At 41.3% G+C, this 14,635-nt stretch overlaps 1 protein-coding gene across 2 annotated transcripts in view; it reads right to left on the bottom strand.

Annotated features, from left to right (window-relative positions):
• Positions 1 to 14,635, bottom strand: part of med12 (mediator complex subunit 12) — a 153,935-nt gene that overhangs the window by 16,052 nt on the left and 123,248 nt on the right. For both annotated transcript variants that reach the window (XM_068047477.1, XM_068047476.1), the window contains exons 36-41: positions 13,426 to 13,782; positions 12,848 to 13,001; positions 10,641 to 10,843; positions 7,575 to 7,652; positions 5,009 to 5,238; positions 2,271 to 2,412 (exon numbers count right to left, since the gene is read on the bottom strand). In XM_068047477.1, coding sequence (XP_067903578.1) covers positions 2,271 to 2,412; positions 5,009 to 5,238; positions 7,575 to 7,652; positions 10,641 to 10,843; positions 12,848 to 13,001; positions 13,426 to 13,782 — 1,164 coding nt within the window. The remainder of the gene's footprint in view (positions 1 to 2,270; positions 2,413 to 5,008; positions 5,239 to 7,574; positions 7,653 to 10,640; positions 10,844 to 12,847; positions 13,002 to 13,425; positions 13,783 to 14,635) is intronic.

Here is a 14,635-nt window from a genome sequence, read left to right on the forward strand (position 1 = left end):
ATAGCAAATGTTGTCCCCTTGTTCAAGAAGGGGAGTAGAGACAGCCCTGGTAATTATAGACCTGTGAGCCTTACTTCGGTTGTGGGTAAAATGTTGGAAAAGGTTAGAAGAGACAGGATTTATAATCATCTTGAAAAGAATAAGTTCATTAGCGATAGTCAGGACGGTTTTGTGACGGGTAGGTCATGCCTCACAAACCTTTTTGAGTTTTTCGAGAAAGTGACCAAACAGGTGGATGAGGGTAAAGCAGCGGATGTGGTGTATATGGATTTCAGTAAGGCGTTTGATAAGGTTCCCCACGGTAGGCTATTGCAGAAAATACGGAAGTATGGGGTTGAAGGTGATTTAGAGTTTTGGATCAGAAATTGGTTAGCTGAAAGAAGACAGAGGGTGGTGGTTGATGGCAAATGTTCATCCTGGAGTTTAGTTACTAGTGGTGTACCGCAAGGATCTGTTTTGGGGCCACTGCTGTTTGTCATTTTTATAAATGACCTGGAAGAGGGTGTAGAAGGGTGTGTTAGTAAATTTGCGGATGACACGAAGGTCGGTGGAGTTGTGGATAGTGCCGAAGGATGTTGTAGGGTACAGAGGGACATAGATAGGCTGCAGAGCTGGGCTGAGAGATGGCAAATGGAGTTTAATGCGGAAAAGTGCGAGGTGATTCACTTTGGAAGGAGTAACAGGAATGCAGAGTACTGGGCTAATGGGAAGATTCTTGGTAGTGTAGATGAACAGAGAGATCTTGGTGTCCAGGTGCATAAATCCCTGAAGGTTGCTACCCAGGTTAATAGGGCTGTTAAGAAGGCATATGGTGTGTTAGCTTTTATTAGTAGGGGGATCGAGTTTCGGAGCCACGAGGTCATGCTGCAGCTGTACAAAACTCTGGTGAGACCGCACCTGGAGTATTGCGTGCAGTTCTGGTCACCGCATTATAGGAAGGATGTGGAAGCTATGGAAAGGGTGCAGAGGAGATTTACTAGGATGTTGCCTGGTATGGAGGGAAGGTCTTACGAGGAAAGGCTGAGGGACTTGAGGTTGTTTTCGTTGGAGAGAAGGAGGAGGAGAGGTGACTTAATAGAGACATATAAGATAATCAGAGGGTTAGATAGGGTGGATAGTGAGAGTCTTTTTCCTCGGATGGTGATGGCAAACACGAGGGGACATAGCTTTAAGTTGAGGGGTGATAGATATAGGACAGATGTCAGAGGTAGTTTCTTTACTCAGAGTAGTAGGGGCGTGGAACGCCCTGCCTGCAGCAGTAGTAGACTCGCCAACTTTAAAGGCATTTAAGTGGTCATTGGATAGACATATGGATGAAAATGGAATAGTGTAGGTCAGATGGTTTCACAGGTCGGCGCAACATCGAGGGCCGAAGGGCCTGTACTGCGCTGTAATGTTCTAATTCTAATTCTAACTGGAGGAAACATGAGGAAAAACCTTTATTTTTACACAATGTATGGTTAGGATCAGGAATGCACTGCCTGATAGGGCAGTGGACATAGATTCAATAGTAGACTCCAAAAGGGAATTTGATAAATACTTGGAAGGAGAAAAAAATTGTAGAGATATGGGGAAAGAGTGAGTGGGACTAACCGGATTGTTCTTTAAAAGGACCGGCACAGACTCAATGGGCCGAATTGCCTCCTTTTGTGCTGGATGATTCTCTGATTCTATGAAGAGCGAGAGGCAAGGTAGAGGGTTTAAGGAGACCATTTCAGGACATAGGGTCAAGACAGCTGAAGAACTGTCATTGTAAGTGGGACAAAGCTCATGTTTTGGATGAAATTGAATCAAAGGTTAGGAAAAACAGGGATGATATGGTTGCATAATTCAATAAGAGCAAAATACTAGGAGTGCTGGAACTCTGAAATGAGAACAGAAATTACTAGAAATACTCAGCAGGTCAGCCAGACACATCAACTACTCTAATATCACTGCTTGGTTCTTGGAGGCGATCGATGCATTTATACTCCATCTACACACTGACACTTCAAATGTCACGACATTTATATACATTTGTCTGCCATGTCTAATCATTCCAATTCATAAGCAACATAGTACTTACATCCTTATAACTACCCAACTTCAGAATGACAGGTTTCCTTTTTGTTCCTGAAGAAAAGTTTCAGTTGCCCCCACTTTTTGGTGATTTCCCATAGCAAATCTGTTCTCTTGAATGCTGTTTGACCACTAGTTTCGTCAGCAATTTAGAATCTAATTGATATATATCGGTATTAGACTTAGGATGGTATTTTATGGCTACAACTTACCCTCAGGATCTGCTGCTGCTGTCGTAGGTACTGCTGTTCCTGGCCCAACTGATTTGTCCTCATAGTTGAGTGAACATTCTGTGGGGTCATATGACTAATTCCTGTCATCATGGGTGCCTGTTGCATGGGTTGGTGGGTTAGCCTGAAAAGAAAAAGACACGTTTAATACCAACTTCAGGGAGGCGGTGGCATAGTGGTAATGTCACTGGACTAGTAATCCAGATGCGTAGGCTAATGCGCTGGGGACAGAGGTTTGAATCTCACCATGCCAGACTGGTGAACTGGCATGGGCTCGATGGGCTGAATGGCCTGCTGTGTCATTATAATTCTACAAGACAGCTGCAGGTTTCCTCTCCAACATGTGCCAAAACAAATTAACAGCAAACAAATTTATGGGGAATGGCTACATTTCATAGATAATATTTAGACTGCCTTATAATTTGAATTTTGACAACTGTTATTGTTCAGTTTGCCCACAAAGAAGTAATTACACTTTGAAAGCACTTTTGAGGTATTTTGATACATCATCCTAAGTGTTATTATGAATAAGGTTGTAGGGAAGTTTGCACAAATGGCATCTATTCACTACCCTCATCACCTTCCCATTGATGGGATGTCCAAGTTTCAGATCACTCCGAGGGCATTACATGAAGTGTGAGGACCATCTCCTTGCCTCCGAAAATCCTATCAATTACAGGAATTGCCCATTGGAGCTATAGTACATCATGACTCTGCCACAAAACAGCTTGCACTTTACCTAATGTGTAGTATGAGGCCAGCTGAATACGACTGCATAGGTGTTGCCAGTAGTCATTTGCACAGCACCTGGCTGTTCTTTGCGTGGTGCTTCTGGCGGCTTTAAGTGCGAGGGATGTTAACTCGCTGGGGGTTTTCTTGTAGTCCAGCAATGCAGTGCGCTTAGCGGCTTTGACTGATTCCATCTCTTCCGAGTGAGATTGAAACCAGTCTGCATTCTGCTTCTCACATTTGCCAAAGGTGGTCGTTGCTGAAGTCATAGATGGCATCTCTGATGTGGGCCCACTTGGTCTCTGCATCCCCTGCAGGAGTGTTTTGAAGAGCTTTTTCAAGTGAATTAAGAAACTTTTGTGACAGCTTTGTGTAAGAAATTCTGTTAGTGTTGATGCGCGGGCGGCCCTTCTGCTTAGAGTGATGTAGCTTCTTTGGTTTGAGTCTAACTTTGCTGCACACTAGGGAGTGGTCGGAGTCGCAGTCCGCACTGTGCAAGCTGCGTGTGATTTGAACACTGTTTATAGAGGCTCGCCTTGTGACGATGAGGTGCAGCTGGTGCCAACGATGTGATCTTGGGTGTCTCCATGAAACCTGGTTACAGGGTTTAGTTTGAAAGAACGAGTTGGTGATGCAGAAGTTGTGATATGTACACAACTTCAAGGAGTACGAGAGGCATATTCCAGGTAGTATATTTCCAGGTCTTAGTTCTTTTTGTGCCACTGGACCACAGCTCAAGTGCAGATGGTCTTATGGAGCTCCATTGGCCATTACAGATTTTCATGCATAACAGTTACGTATGGCACAAGACCATCAGTAGAGTTAGCAAAGTGTCACAAAAGTAAAAGTTCTGCAATAAGTGTAAACTGCTGTATTTTCTCTTGCTACTACCTATGTTACTTTTCATAAATCATTTTTGCAATTTATATCCTAAACCATGAACTGATAACATGTTTATTCTTGAACTGTCTGAAGTGTAGATCATAAGGAGACTCATGGAAAGGGGCCACTTCAATTGGTAGTCAAGCTTCCACAGAATTTAAAACACAAGGAATGCTTACAGGCCACTTGTGCCAAAGATTTTAAATTGTTCTGTCTTTTTCCGGTATCAGAAAAACCTGCTTCTCATACTTGAAAATGAAACGTTACCTCTTCTTTCAAATTACCTTACTAGATTAACTTCAGAACAAAGCAAGTAGCTGGGTTAAATGGTGCTTAAATTCAGTAATAATCACCTTTAAGAAGTTTGCCCTCAAAATATATTTCCTGATGTCTGCATATTTAGCCATACTGGCAGTTGGAGTAAAACTAATAAAATGACTAATCACCTCAAATTTTTTTTTAAAACTTATAGTTTGAAATGTGATGAAATTCCCTCCTCGTCACACAACTCTCTCCTTTGAACAGGTTTCTCTCATGTATAGCCTTTTCAAATGCTTTACACAACTAATTTTGAAGTGAGGTTGCTGTTATTTAAGCAAACATGACGATGCATTCTATGTCAGCAATGTATCACAAGCAGTAGAAAGATTATTTAATCTTTTACCTCTTTTGAAAAGGTCGAAGATCTTTAACACCCACCTGAACCTCCAAAACAGGCAAGACTGAGCCTCAGTTTAATATTTCAGGTGAATGACAATGCAGAACTCCTGCTGTAATGCACTGGGGTGTGTTGGCCCCTGGTAAGTGACTCAAATGACCCAGAAGTGAGAGCACAACTGACTAAGCCTAGCTGATACATAACTCTTAAGACTGTTTAGCAGGTCTGTCCCGCCATGTGGTGAGGAAATGGTGGACAATCATTAAAAAGGACAAATAATAAATGAAAAGGGTGGGGATAGAGAATGGGAAGAGGCACAGTTCATTGTGTTACTATTCTTAAGTACTCCACTATCGCTCAAAGCTACAGGGACGCACTGAGCGGTGGGAAGGATCAAAGTTGGGCCGGATCAAAGTTGGGCCTGGCAAATCAGATTTTCTACATCATGTACCTCTGTGTGTTTTGCATGGAGTGTGCATAAGCTGGAGCTTGCTGGTGAACATAACCACTTGGTCGTTGCTGCATCTGCCGAACTTGATCTGCAAGTGCAGGATTATTTGCCGTGTGACTGCCCTGGTACGGTTGGCTCGAATAGGCAGGAGGAATCATGCCGCTGGTCTGCGAAGGGTGTGGCTGCATCCCCAAGTGAGAGCCATAGTTTGTGTATCCTTGGGAAATGTTCTGGAAGAGAACAGTTGTTTTTACATGAACAAAAGCAGCCATCCAAATCATTCCATTATTCTGCTACGCTTTCTGGGCCTGATTTGACTATTGTACTTCTAACTCAACGTATAATAAATTCCATTCATTACCATTTAAAGTCAAGTTATATTTCTCCACCACCCCAACTATTTTTCTCAGCAACAGATTGATCATAAATAAAATAAACTTGTATTTATATAGTGCTATATCAAATCCCAAAGTGTATCCTATCCAATGATTACTTCTGAAGTGTAGTCATTGTTATCATCAAGATAATTGGACAAGGGAAGCCATTTGGCCTAATTTAATTCATTCTTTCAGAAAGACGCTAAAGTCCATCCACTGTGGCACCCAGTTTGTTTCTTAAATAACGCAAGGGTTTTCACTTCTATTATTCTACTACGAAGACCTTCTCTATGTACTGCTGCCAGTCCTGAACGCTTTCCTTTGGTCTCGGTGAGCAGGACTGAACATGATGCTCAAGGTGTGGTCTGGCCACCAAGTATTGTTACAACACGACTTACTTTGACTTTTAGTTTGCAGTTTTGGCTATATAGTTCAGCATTCAACTTGCTTTGCTGATTACTGCTCTGTGATGGCTGGATAAGTTGAGAATTTAGTCTATCAGGACCCACAGATCTTTTTCAACTTCAGCTTTTGCTGTTTTGACACTATTAATAGAATGTGCCTTTTTTCCTTTCCATATGCAGCACTTTATACCTGTCTGTATTACATTTAATTTGCAATTGATACATCTTGTGTTCAATTCATTTTGTATTACCGAGTTGGCACCTCAGTATTAACTGTCTGAGTTTGATATCACTTGCTAATTTTAATTTAATCGAATCAATTTGCATAGAGTTTGTAAATCAATGGTGTTGATCAAAATTTGAAACAGTGATAATCTCAATATTAATCCCTACCCTGTCACTCATAACTACATTGAGCACTACCTACAGTTTTCAACCATTTAACCAATTTATTATCCATTTCTAAAATTTATCCTGACTTTCCATGACACTGAGCTTAACCATTAGCCTTTCATTTAGATCTTTATCCAAAGTTTTCTTTGGACAGGTACACCAATGTTGTTGGCCTTTCAAAATTCAGTTGTGATGTCACAAAAAAAAAATCAAGAAAGTTGGTCAGATAGGTTCTTCCATTCTGAATTCATGTTGACAGAATTACTATTGCACAGATGACCGTCAAGTTTACTCTTACTAATTGATTCCTTTACTCTATTGTATTTGCTTTGTTACTCATTAGCCTACTGCCAGCCTACTGGTAGCTCCTGAGAATTCAACAGTTCCCTCATAATGACCATCAATGCCATACAAATGTCCTCCACTGTTTCCCTTAATGCTGTTGGATAAATACTCAAAGATGTAACCATTTGGATTATTGACTAGCAGTACCATTGACATATTTTTGGTTCTCATCATTTCCTTGATTACCGTTAAGGTACTGAAAGAATTTACTATTATGTTTTACGACTATGGCTAGACTTTTTCTAAGGTCTTTCTTTGCTCCTCGAACCATCCTTTTAACGTGCTTCTCTATATTTCTATAGTTATCACATTGAAGGCTTTCACCTTTTCCTATAATATGTAGAGGCTATTCTTCATCTCTATTTTACTTACTATATTAATTTTCTTAGAGTCAGACTTCTTTGGTCTACATTTGACCATCCCAAGCATGTATTTCCACTTATTAATCATAGAGTCATACAGTCATAGAGAGATACAGCACTGAAACAGGCCCTTCAGCCCACCGAGTCTGTGCTGACCAACAACCACCCTTTTTTTTATACTAATCCTACATTAATCCCATATTCCCTACCACATCCCCACCTATCCTCAAATCTCCTACCACCTACCTACCTACACTAGGGGCAATTTACAATGGCCAATTTACCTATCACCTGCAAGTCTTTGGCTGTGGGAGGAAACCGGAGCACCCAGTGGAAACCCACACAGTCACAGGGAGAACTTGCAAACTCCGCACAGATAGTACCCAGAACTGAACCCGGGTCACTGGAGCGGTGAAGCTGCGATGCTAACCACTGCGCCACCCTAATTATTGTTCAGCACTTGCCCTCTACTAAACTAAATATGCTTTTAGTGGACAAACAATTAGCATATCTGTGGGCAAATGCAGCATACTGTATTAGAGCCGCAGAGATCCTGGTTCTACAGCTGGCCTGTCCTGAATTAGCAGAACTTCTCTATCAGAGCAAAGAGGCTACACTAGAAATTGCACTGAGGTTAGGTAAAGGAGCAGATAGTTTCAAGGGCCAAAATAAAAATGTCTCATACCTGGGCTTGTGACATGGATCCATATTGCTGAGTTGGATTTGCTTGACGTACCTGCTGTCCATACATTCCACCAGAATTCTAGGGGAGAAAAGAATATTTAGAAACTCTCAAGCTTTAATCTTTAACCATATGTGGCCTGAAATGCTACAAAATGAAACCCAAAGAACTTCACTTGAGCCTGATTTCACAGCAGTTTCATAAAACCGCTGGTCATTACAAACTGCTGTTCAACCTACATTTGCTCGTTCTACCTCCTTTAAGAGGCGTTTAGATTAGAGATACAGCACTGAAACAGGCCCTTCGGCCCACCGAGTCTGTGCCGAACATCAACCACCCATTTATACTAATCCTACACTAATCCCATATTCCTACCAAACATCCCCACCTGTCCCTATATTTCCCTACCACCTACCTATACTAGTGTCAATTTATAATGGCCAATTTTACCTATCAACCTGCAAGTCTTTTGGCTTGTGGGAGGAAACCGGAGCACCCGGAGAAAACCCACGCAGACACAGGGAGAACTTGCAAACTCCACACAGGCAGTACCCGGAATCGAACCCGGGTCCCTGGAGCTGTGAGGCTGCGGTGCTAACCACTGCGCCACTGTGCCGCCCTTCTCCTCTTCTTAATTTCTTGGTTCCACTTTACTAACACTTTCATTGCTACAAGTCATAATACATTTTTCCAGTAAAGGTTAATGCATATACACCAAATAAAAAGATTCTTTAAAAAGACAATTATTAATTTTTAGCAAATAGAGAAAAGACTACAACAAATGGATTGTGAAATAGGAGGAGTGACATTTTAAAAGACATTCTTGAACTCCAAAGATTTCAACAACGAATTGCATATTATGCCTTTAACATAGTAAAATATCCTAAGGCACTTCACAGGAGCATTACCAAACAAAACCTGACATCGAGCCACATAAGGAGATATTAGGTCAGGGGACCAAAACATTGTACAAAGAAGTAGGTTTTAAGGAGCGACTTAAAGGAGGAAAGAGCGGTAGCGAGGCAGGAAGGTTTATTAAGGAATTTCCAGAGCTTAGGGGCCAGGCAGGCGAAGGCAAGGCCACCAGCGGTGGAGCGATGAAAATCGGGGATGTACAAGAGACCAGAATTGAAGGAGCGCAAAGATCTCGGGGGATTGTAGAGCTGAAGGAGGTTACAGAGATAGAAAGGGGGGAGGGCAGACAGAAAACAAGGATGAGAACTTTAAAAGTGGAGGAGTTGCTGGATCGGGAGCCAATGCAGGTTAGCGAGCACAGGGGTGGTGGGCGAATGGGACTTGGTGCAAGTTAGGATAAGGGTAGAGTTTTGGATCAGTTCAAATTTACAAAGCGTGCAAAATGGGACGCCAGCCAGGAAAGGATTTGAACAGTTCAGTCTAGAGATAACAAAGGCATGGATGAGCATTTCATCAGAAGATGAACTGAGACATTGACAGATTCAAACGATATTATGAAGGTGGTCCTGCTGACGGAGAGCATATGGGGTTGGAAGCTCAACTCAGGGTCAAATCGGATGCCAAGTTTGCCTACAGTCTAGTTCAGTTTTAAACAGGCTTCCAGAAAGCCATCCAGGTGGAAAGAAAAATAAGGTATTAAACAGTTATGTAAACATGCATTAGCATCAGACTGCTTCTGTACCTTCTAGCAGCTGGCCACTAAATACTGTTTTGTGTCCCAGCTTGACTGAATTGCTACCTCTCTTGTCTTTGAATCAGAACAGTGTAGATTTAGGTTTCATTCCAGGGACTGAATGCATATTCCAAGTTAACACTCCTGTGCGAACACTGAGTGAGTGTTATATTGTTAACAGCTGCTATTCTTTAAAGAGATGTTATTCTGAGCCCGTATGCCTGTTCCAGTGGTTCAAGTGAATGGTCAAGATTCCATTCACCTATTCAAGGTTAAAACGTGATGTTGTTGATGTAACATGACTGTCGCATTTAATTCCATAAGTCATTGTGTGCGCAAATTCCTTATGTGAAGTGCACTGAGATATTTCAACATGATCAAGAGTTATAAAAATGCATTTTTTTCTTCATTCTAAAGCAGCTCTACTGTGCTCCCTCTGAGCCAAACATTATAGTAACAGAAAACAGATTAGTATAAAATGGAAAATAATACACCAAAATTGGAGAAAATATAATCCGTCTTTATGGATTATGAGGTTCCTACTGCTAAAACATGAATTTTCTACATTCAATTGCTCCTAAATTCAAAATATTTGTATCACACTGTGTATTTATATTCTGTCAGTCAATCACTTTGTGGACTTGACCAAAGGTCACATGCCATTATCATTACTTTCAGGTTAAAAAATAACCACTGCAACAATGCAGTTTTCACCCCCAGCTTGAGGGATGAACAGAAAGAAAATAATGAAGGCCCAAACTTCCCAGACCATTCTTGCTTACGAGCAGTTACCTATATAGCCCACAGCAGTGAATACAAGCTATTGAACGTTGACAATTTGCTAGGGTCCTGAATGGACGTGAACACCATTGCTGATTTCTTCAAAAGAGTTTTCAAGTCACTTCTTCAGCAAAGGAATGTTAAATCAACAAGGCAGGTGGCTCATCAAGCACACACAGCACCAAAATAAAATAGCAAAGGCTCCCAAATGCACTCTGTTGCTGCAGCTACGTGCAATACTGTCCATGGTATAGCATAGGTTTAGTCATATGACTACCTACACACTGGAGACCTCTCAATGCCTTAGACTGTTGGCTCCTTGACAGCAAGAATACTGTAGCCAGCCCATTTGTATACTTGAGCTTCTCCATAGACATAAATGGCAATTCATGTAAATGAGTCTCCTCCATGTGAGACAGTACTCCAGTTTGCACAACGTAGTCTGGCACCTCTGCAGCAGAAAGCCTGCCACAGCAAGTAGCTGCCCTCAAACTCCAGCCTCTTGGCAGCAAAGAACTCTGATTTTCGGATGCCTTAGAATCATAGAATGATACAACACAGAAGGAGGCCACTCGGCCCATTGTGCGTGTACTGGCTCTTTGGTTAGAGCTTTTCTTCTCATTCCTCCTGCCCAAACTCACCAGTCTGGCATGCAGCTGCTGTCGGAGTATTTGTCCCTGTGGGATTGGGGGTTGTTGCTTGTATTGTGGAGGTTTATACAGTGATGGATCCATCATTCCACCCATAGGGGTCATCACTGTGCTGTACGGTGGGCGATTCTGTATTATTTTGGAGAAAGGAGGCCGCACAGATCTGTATGGAATCGTATCTAACCTGGGTCCACCTACATGTAAAACAAACGACGATTAAAACAAGTCAATATTATCCTTTCTATTTTTTACTGACTAATTAGCTTGTAACTTGCATATGAACTTCAGCAAGTACATACCAAATGATAGTTTTCCTTTCAACATCTTGGATCCAATACTCAAATAAAAAACAAGAGTCATGATTCACTGACCGCCACCTTACACACACAATGCTCAAGAGGGTCATCTCTGAAGTCTTAAAACTGTTTTATATTAAATGTATGCAAGGCAAACAGAGATGCAAAACTCAGTGTGTCACTCTTCCTGCTTCATTTGTTGGTGCTGCCGCCTGATAAAATCTCGACACTAACCGGCTAAGTAGAGACTCAGCGAATAGGGTGAGTAGAAACTTAACGGAGAACCCACAACGTATGGGTGTCCAATCTACAGAGGTAGCCAGCTTGATATTCTTCAATCGCTTTGACAGTGGGAGAAGTATGCCCCTACTGCTGTCAACAATAACACTTAAATACAAGAGCTGCTTTATTCTGCCATGATGTTTTGAATTGTTTTTAGTTCCCATTCCACACATAGCGATGTTTTCTCCAAAGCCTGCAATTCCTGTCTGGCAGGAGTTCAAACAGATCCAGTGAGAACCTGGAAGTGGCATGAATAGGAATTGCACAGCTGTGATTAGTCACCCCTTGACATTAGGGACATACAAAATACAGATGGCTGTTAAATTGGATGAGCTGTAGGATGAAAGGGATGAGCTTCCAATAGATCAAATGGACTTTCTTATACTTAGCGTTTTCTCTTGTTTTAGAGTAAAAGTCTGCACAGTATCAAAGTCACTCCGGACAATGTAGTCCTTTGGATACAAAGATGTAAGATAAAAAAATTTCCTTTCCTTCCCCACTCTCCCAAACAGCAACAATTTTGTAAAGAAAATGAAGATTCTTTATTTATTACACCAAGCTCTGGCTTGAACAGTTGCTGTTTAACGACTGTTAAAATAATTTCTTCTTTACTTATTGCTATAAACTATGCTCAGGGAGGGGTTTACCCTGCTGCCATTTTACTGAAGCACTTCAGATAGTCCCTGAAAATGGCAATGACTCTTCTGGGTTTACCAACAGTAGTGAATACAAGTAGAGTGCACACTGCCAGGCAAAGTTATTCAACACTGTATTTCAAAGACATATTGAAATGCATGTATAACTACATTTCTTTGTTGAATTTTGCACCAGGTGGATTATTTAACTTTCATCCATAGTGCAGAGCTGCTCCCATCCCTTCTGTCTGCAGCAAGACTTATAAACTACAAAGCAGGTCAGTTGGATGTGATCATTATACAGATCCAATCCAAGTCAAAGCAAAGCAAAATCAGGGAGAGTGTTCCTAGTCTGGATGAGTCAGCTAATCTCAATCAGGGTTATTGGGCTACTCATTAACCTCGGCGTCAGAGAGGTAAAACATCAAGGGTTCCCACCTTTGTTCAATATTAAGTGACCAACATGGGAATGTGTGGATATGGTTATTAGGTGAGGACAAAAACAGGCTTGACTCAATAACCCTCTATAACCACCTTATCCCTTCTGTCAACATCCACGATTTAAGTTCACACAAAGAATGCCCACTTAGGATAAGGTACCAAAGGGGTTCATAGAGGAAGACAGAAATCGATGCACGTCCCTCCGATCTTCACCAATACACTTTTTCTTTTGCCAGGGAAAAAGAAGTGAATGTTCTATTCCAGATAGTCAGAGGCTGAAGAATAGAACTGGAGCCTAATCGTTACATACTTATAAGCTTTCATTTACAGAGATACACATTACAAACATGCACCTCCAAACCCAACAACCACAGTTTCAATCTGCTCCTACATATAGTTAATGCCCACCACCTGAATACAATTAAACACTCAATTAATATACAATTAATAGAGAAAGCTCTGAACTGAACTCTTATAAATTATTGGATATAGAGTGATTTCACATTAGGGACAGTCATGCCTCCAAATCTGCTCCTCTACTTACCTGCTGGTAAAGGCTGGTTCTGTGCATATATCCCTACACTGGGCTGCCCAAATGGGAGCCTGGTATAGTGATTACCAGTCTGGTGTGGGATTACATCAGTAGGAACTCCACCACCATAGGGAGGCATTCTGTGTGCGCTGGATGATAAATCCAGCTGAAAGACAAACAAACAAAAAAACAAGTTTTAGACTTTCTGCACCATTATCAATGGTTATGGATTTATAGGGTTCACAGAAAATAGATGGAATTTTCAAAACATTGAGAAAATCCCAAGTAATAATTCAGAATGACAGTTTCTATTAAGCCAATGCCTCTGCTCATCAGTAACAACTATCATTGACAATTCTATTTCATATCACTATATTATGATTATGTTGAATAACAAGCTTTATTTCAAGAAGTAAGGATCTCGAACAATGTACTCCAGTTCTCAAATCTACAACCCTCAAGTGAGGGATCTATTTGTATCAAAGTGTTACAATAAAAGGTGTGGGCTATGTCAGAATGTTAGTGAGTGTTACAAAATTTATTGTAATTTAAATACCTAGACCTTAATCAAGAATTAGTTCCTAGATCACCTCTGTTTTATTTGGAGGCTGCCGTTTCTTTCTGGGTGGTTTCTTTTTCTTCTCTTCAGTAGTATTAGGTTTCTCCAGCTTTGGCGGTTCTGCAGTAGTTTTTTCTGGTTCTGGATTGACTAGAACTGGTGGTTCTTCTTCCTCTGGGGGGAGCGGCAGTGGTTCTAGGTAGTAACTGCGTGGTTTTGGTTTTAGGTGTGTGTGGTACAACAGGAGCCTGTGTTGCTCTTCAAATTTGGTCACCTTACGATCAACACGAACTGTCCCAAACCAGCCCCAAGAGAGAGGAGCAGAATGCTTCATCCCTTCAAACACATCCCAAGGTGAAATCTTCTGTTTAGTGGAGACCTGCAGCCCCTATACCATGAAAAAGAACAAATGTAAGCAGGCCTGGTGCATTATTATTTTCATTGACTAAATGAGCAGAAAAACAGTCAGAATATAATTATTACAAATTAAAGGCTAAAATTCAAGATGCGACTAAAACCTAACATTAAAATAACTTCCAGAAATGGAACAATACTGGTCAATACTCCATAACCTTTGGAATAGATTTTGCAAATTGAAACAGATGAAGGGAGGACTTTCCTCCCCGTCTGACCTGCAGCAATGCAATGGTAGAGCTATGTTCATCTGCTTATTTTCAGCATGAGATTAATCTGTGATGGGTTCCTGCCAGGATAGCCACTTGCACTGGGGTCAAGTCGCTTGTGGGGCAGAGTGGGGGGAACAACTGTTAATGCAGGGGTCCAACACCTACAGCAGAGGGGACAAGTAGTCTGGAAGAGTGAAAGCATTTTGGTCTTTCTGGGTACAGTTGCAAAATACGGCAGTGTGAATTTGCCCAAAATAGATACTGCTCGCTGATGGGTCTAGCAATGCTGGATGCCTGTGGTAAACTGCCATAAATAGCACCCAGCATTGCTCAGATGATAATGAGAGTATGTGATCCATAGCTTCATTCTGTACATTAGCCTAAAACATGAGTTAGGTTCCAGTAATGCAGGTCTACACCTTGATTTTGAACACCACACTGGAAATTAAGAAAGCATATATTATATTTCACCTTTAATGTTGCAAAATTCCCCAAGGGGTGTCACAGTTCAGGGTATAACCCAAGCAGGAGTAGGAAGAAAATAACGGATGTGACTGAAAGTATTATTGAAAATGCAAGTATTAAGGATGCTTTTGAAGGTCTTTCCTTCCTCCT

This window comes from Heterodontus francisci, chromosome 15 (genome assembly GCF_036365525.1).
Source record: "Heterodontus francisci isolate sHetFra1 chromosome 15, sHetFra1.hap1, whole genome shotgun sequence".
NCBI classification, from domain to species: Eukaryota; Metazoa; Chordata; class Chondrichthyes; order Heterodontiformes; family Heterodontidae; genus Heterodontus; species Heterodontus francisci.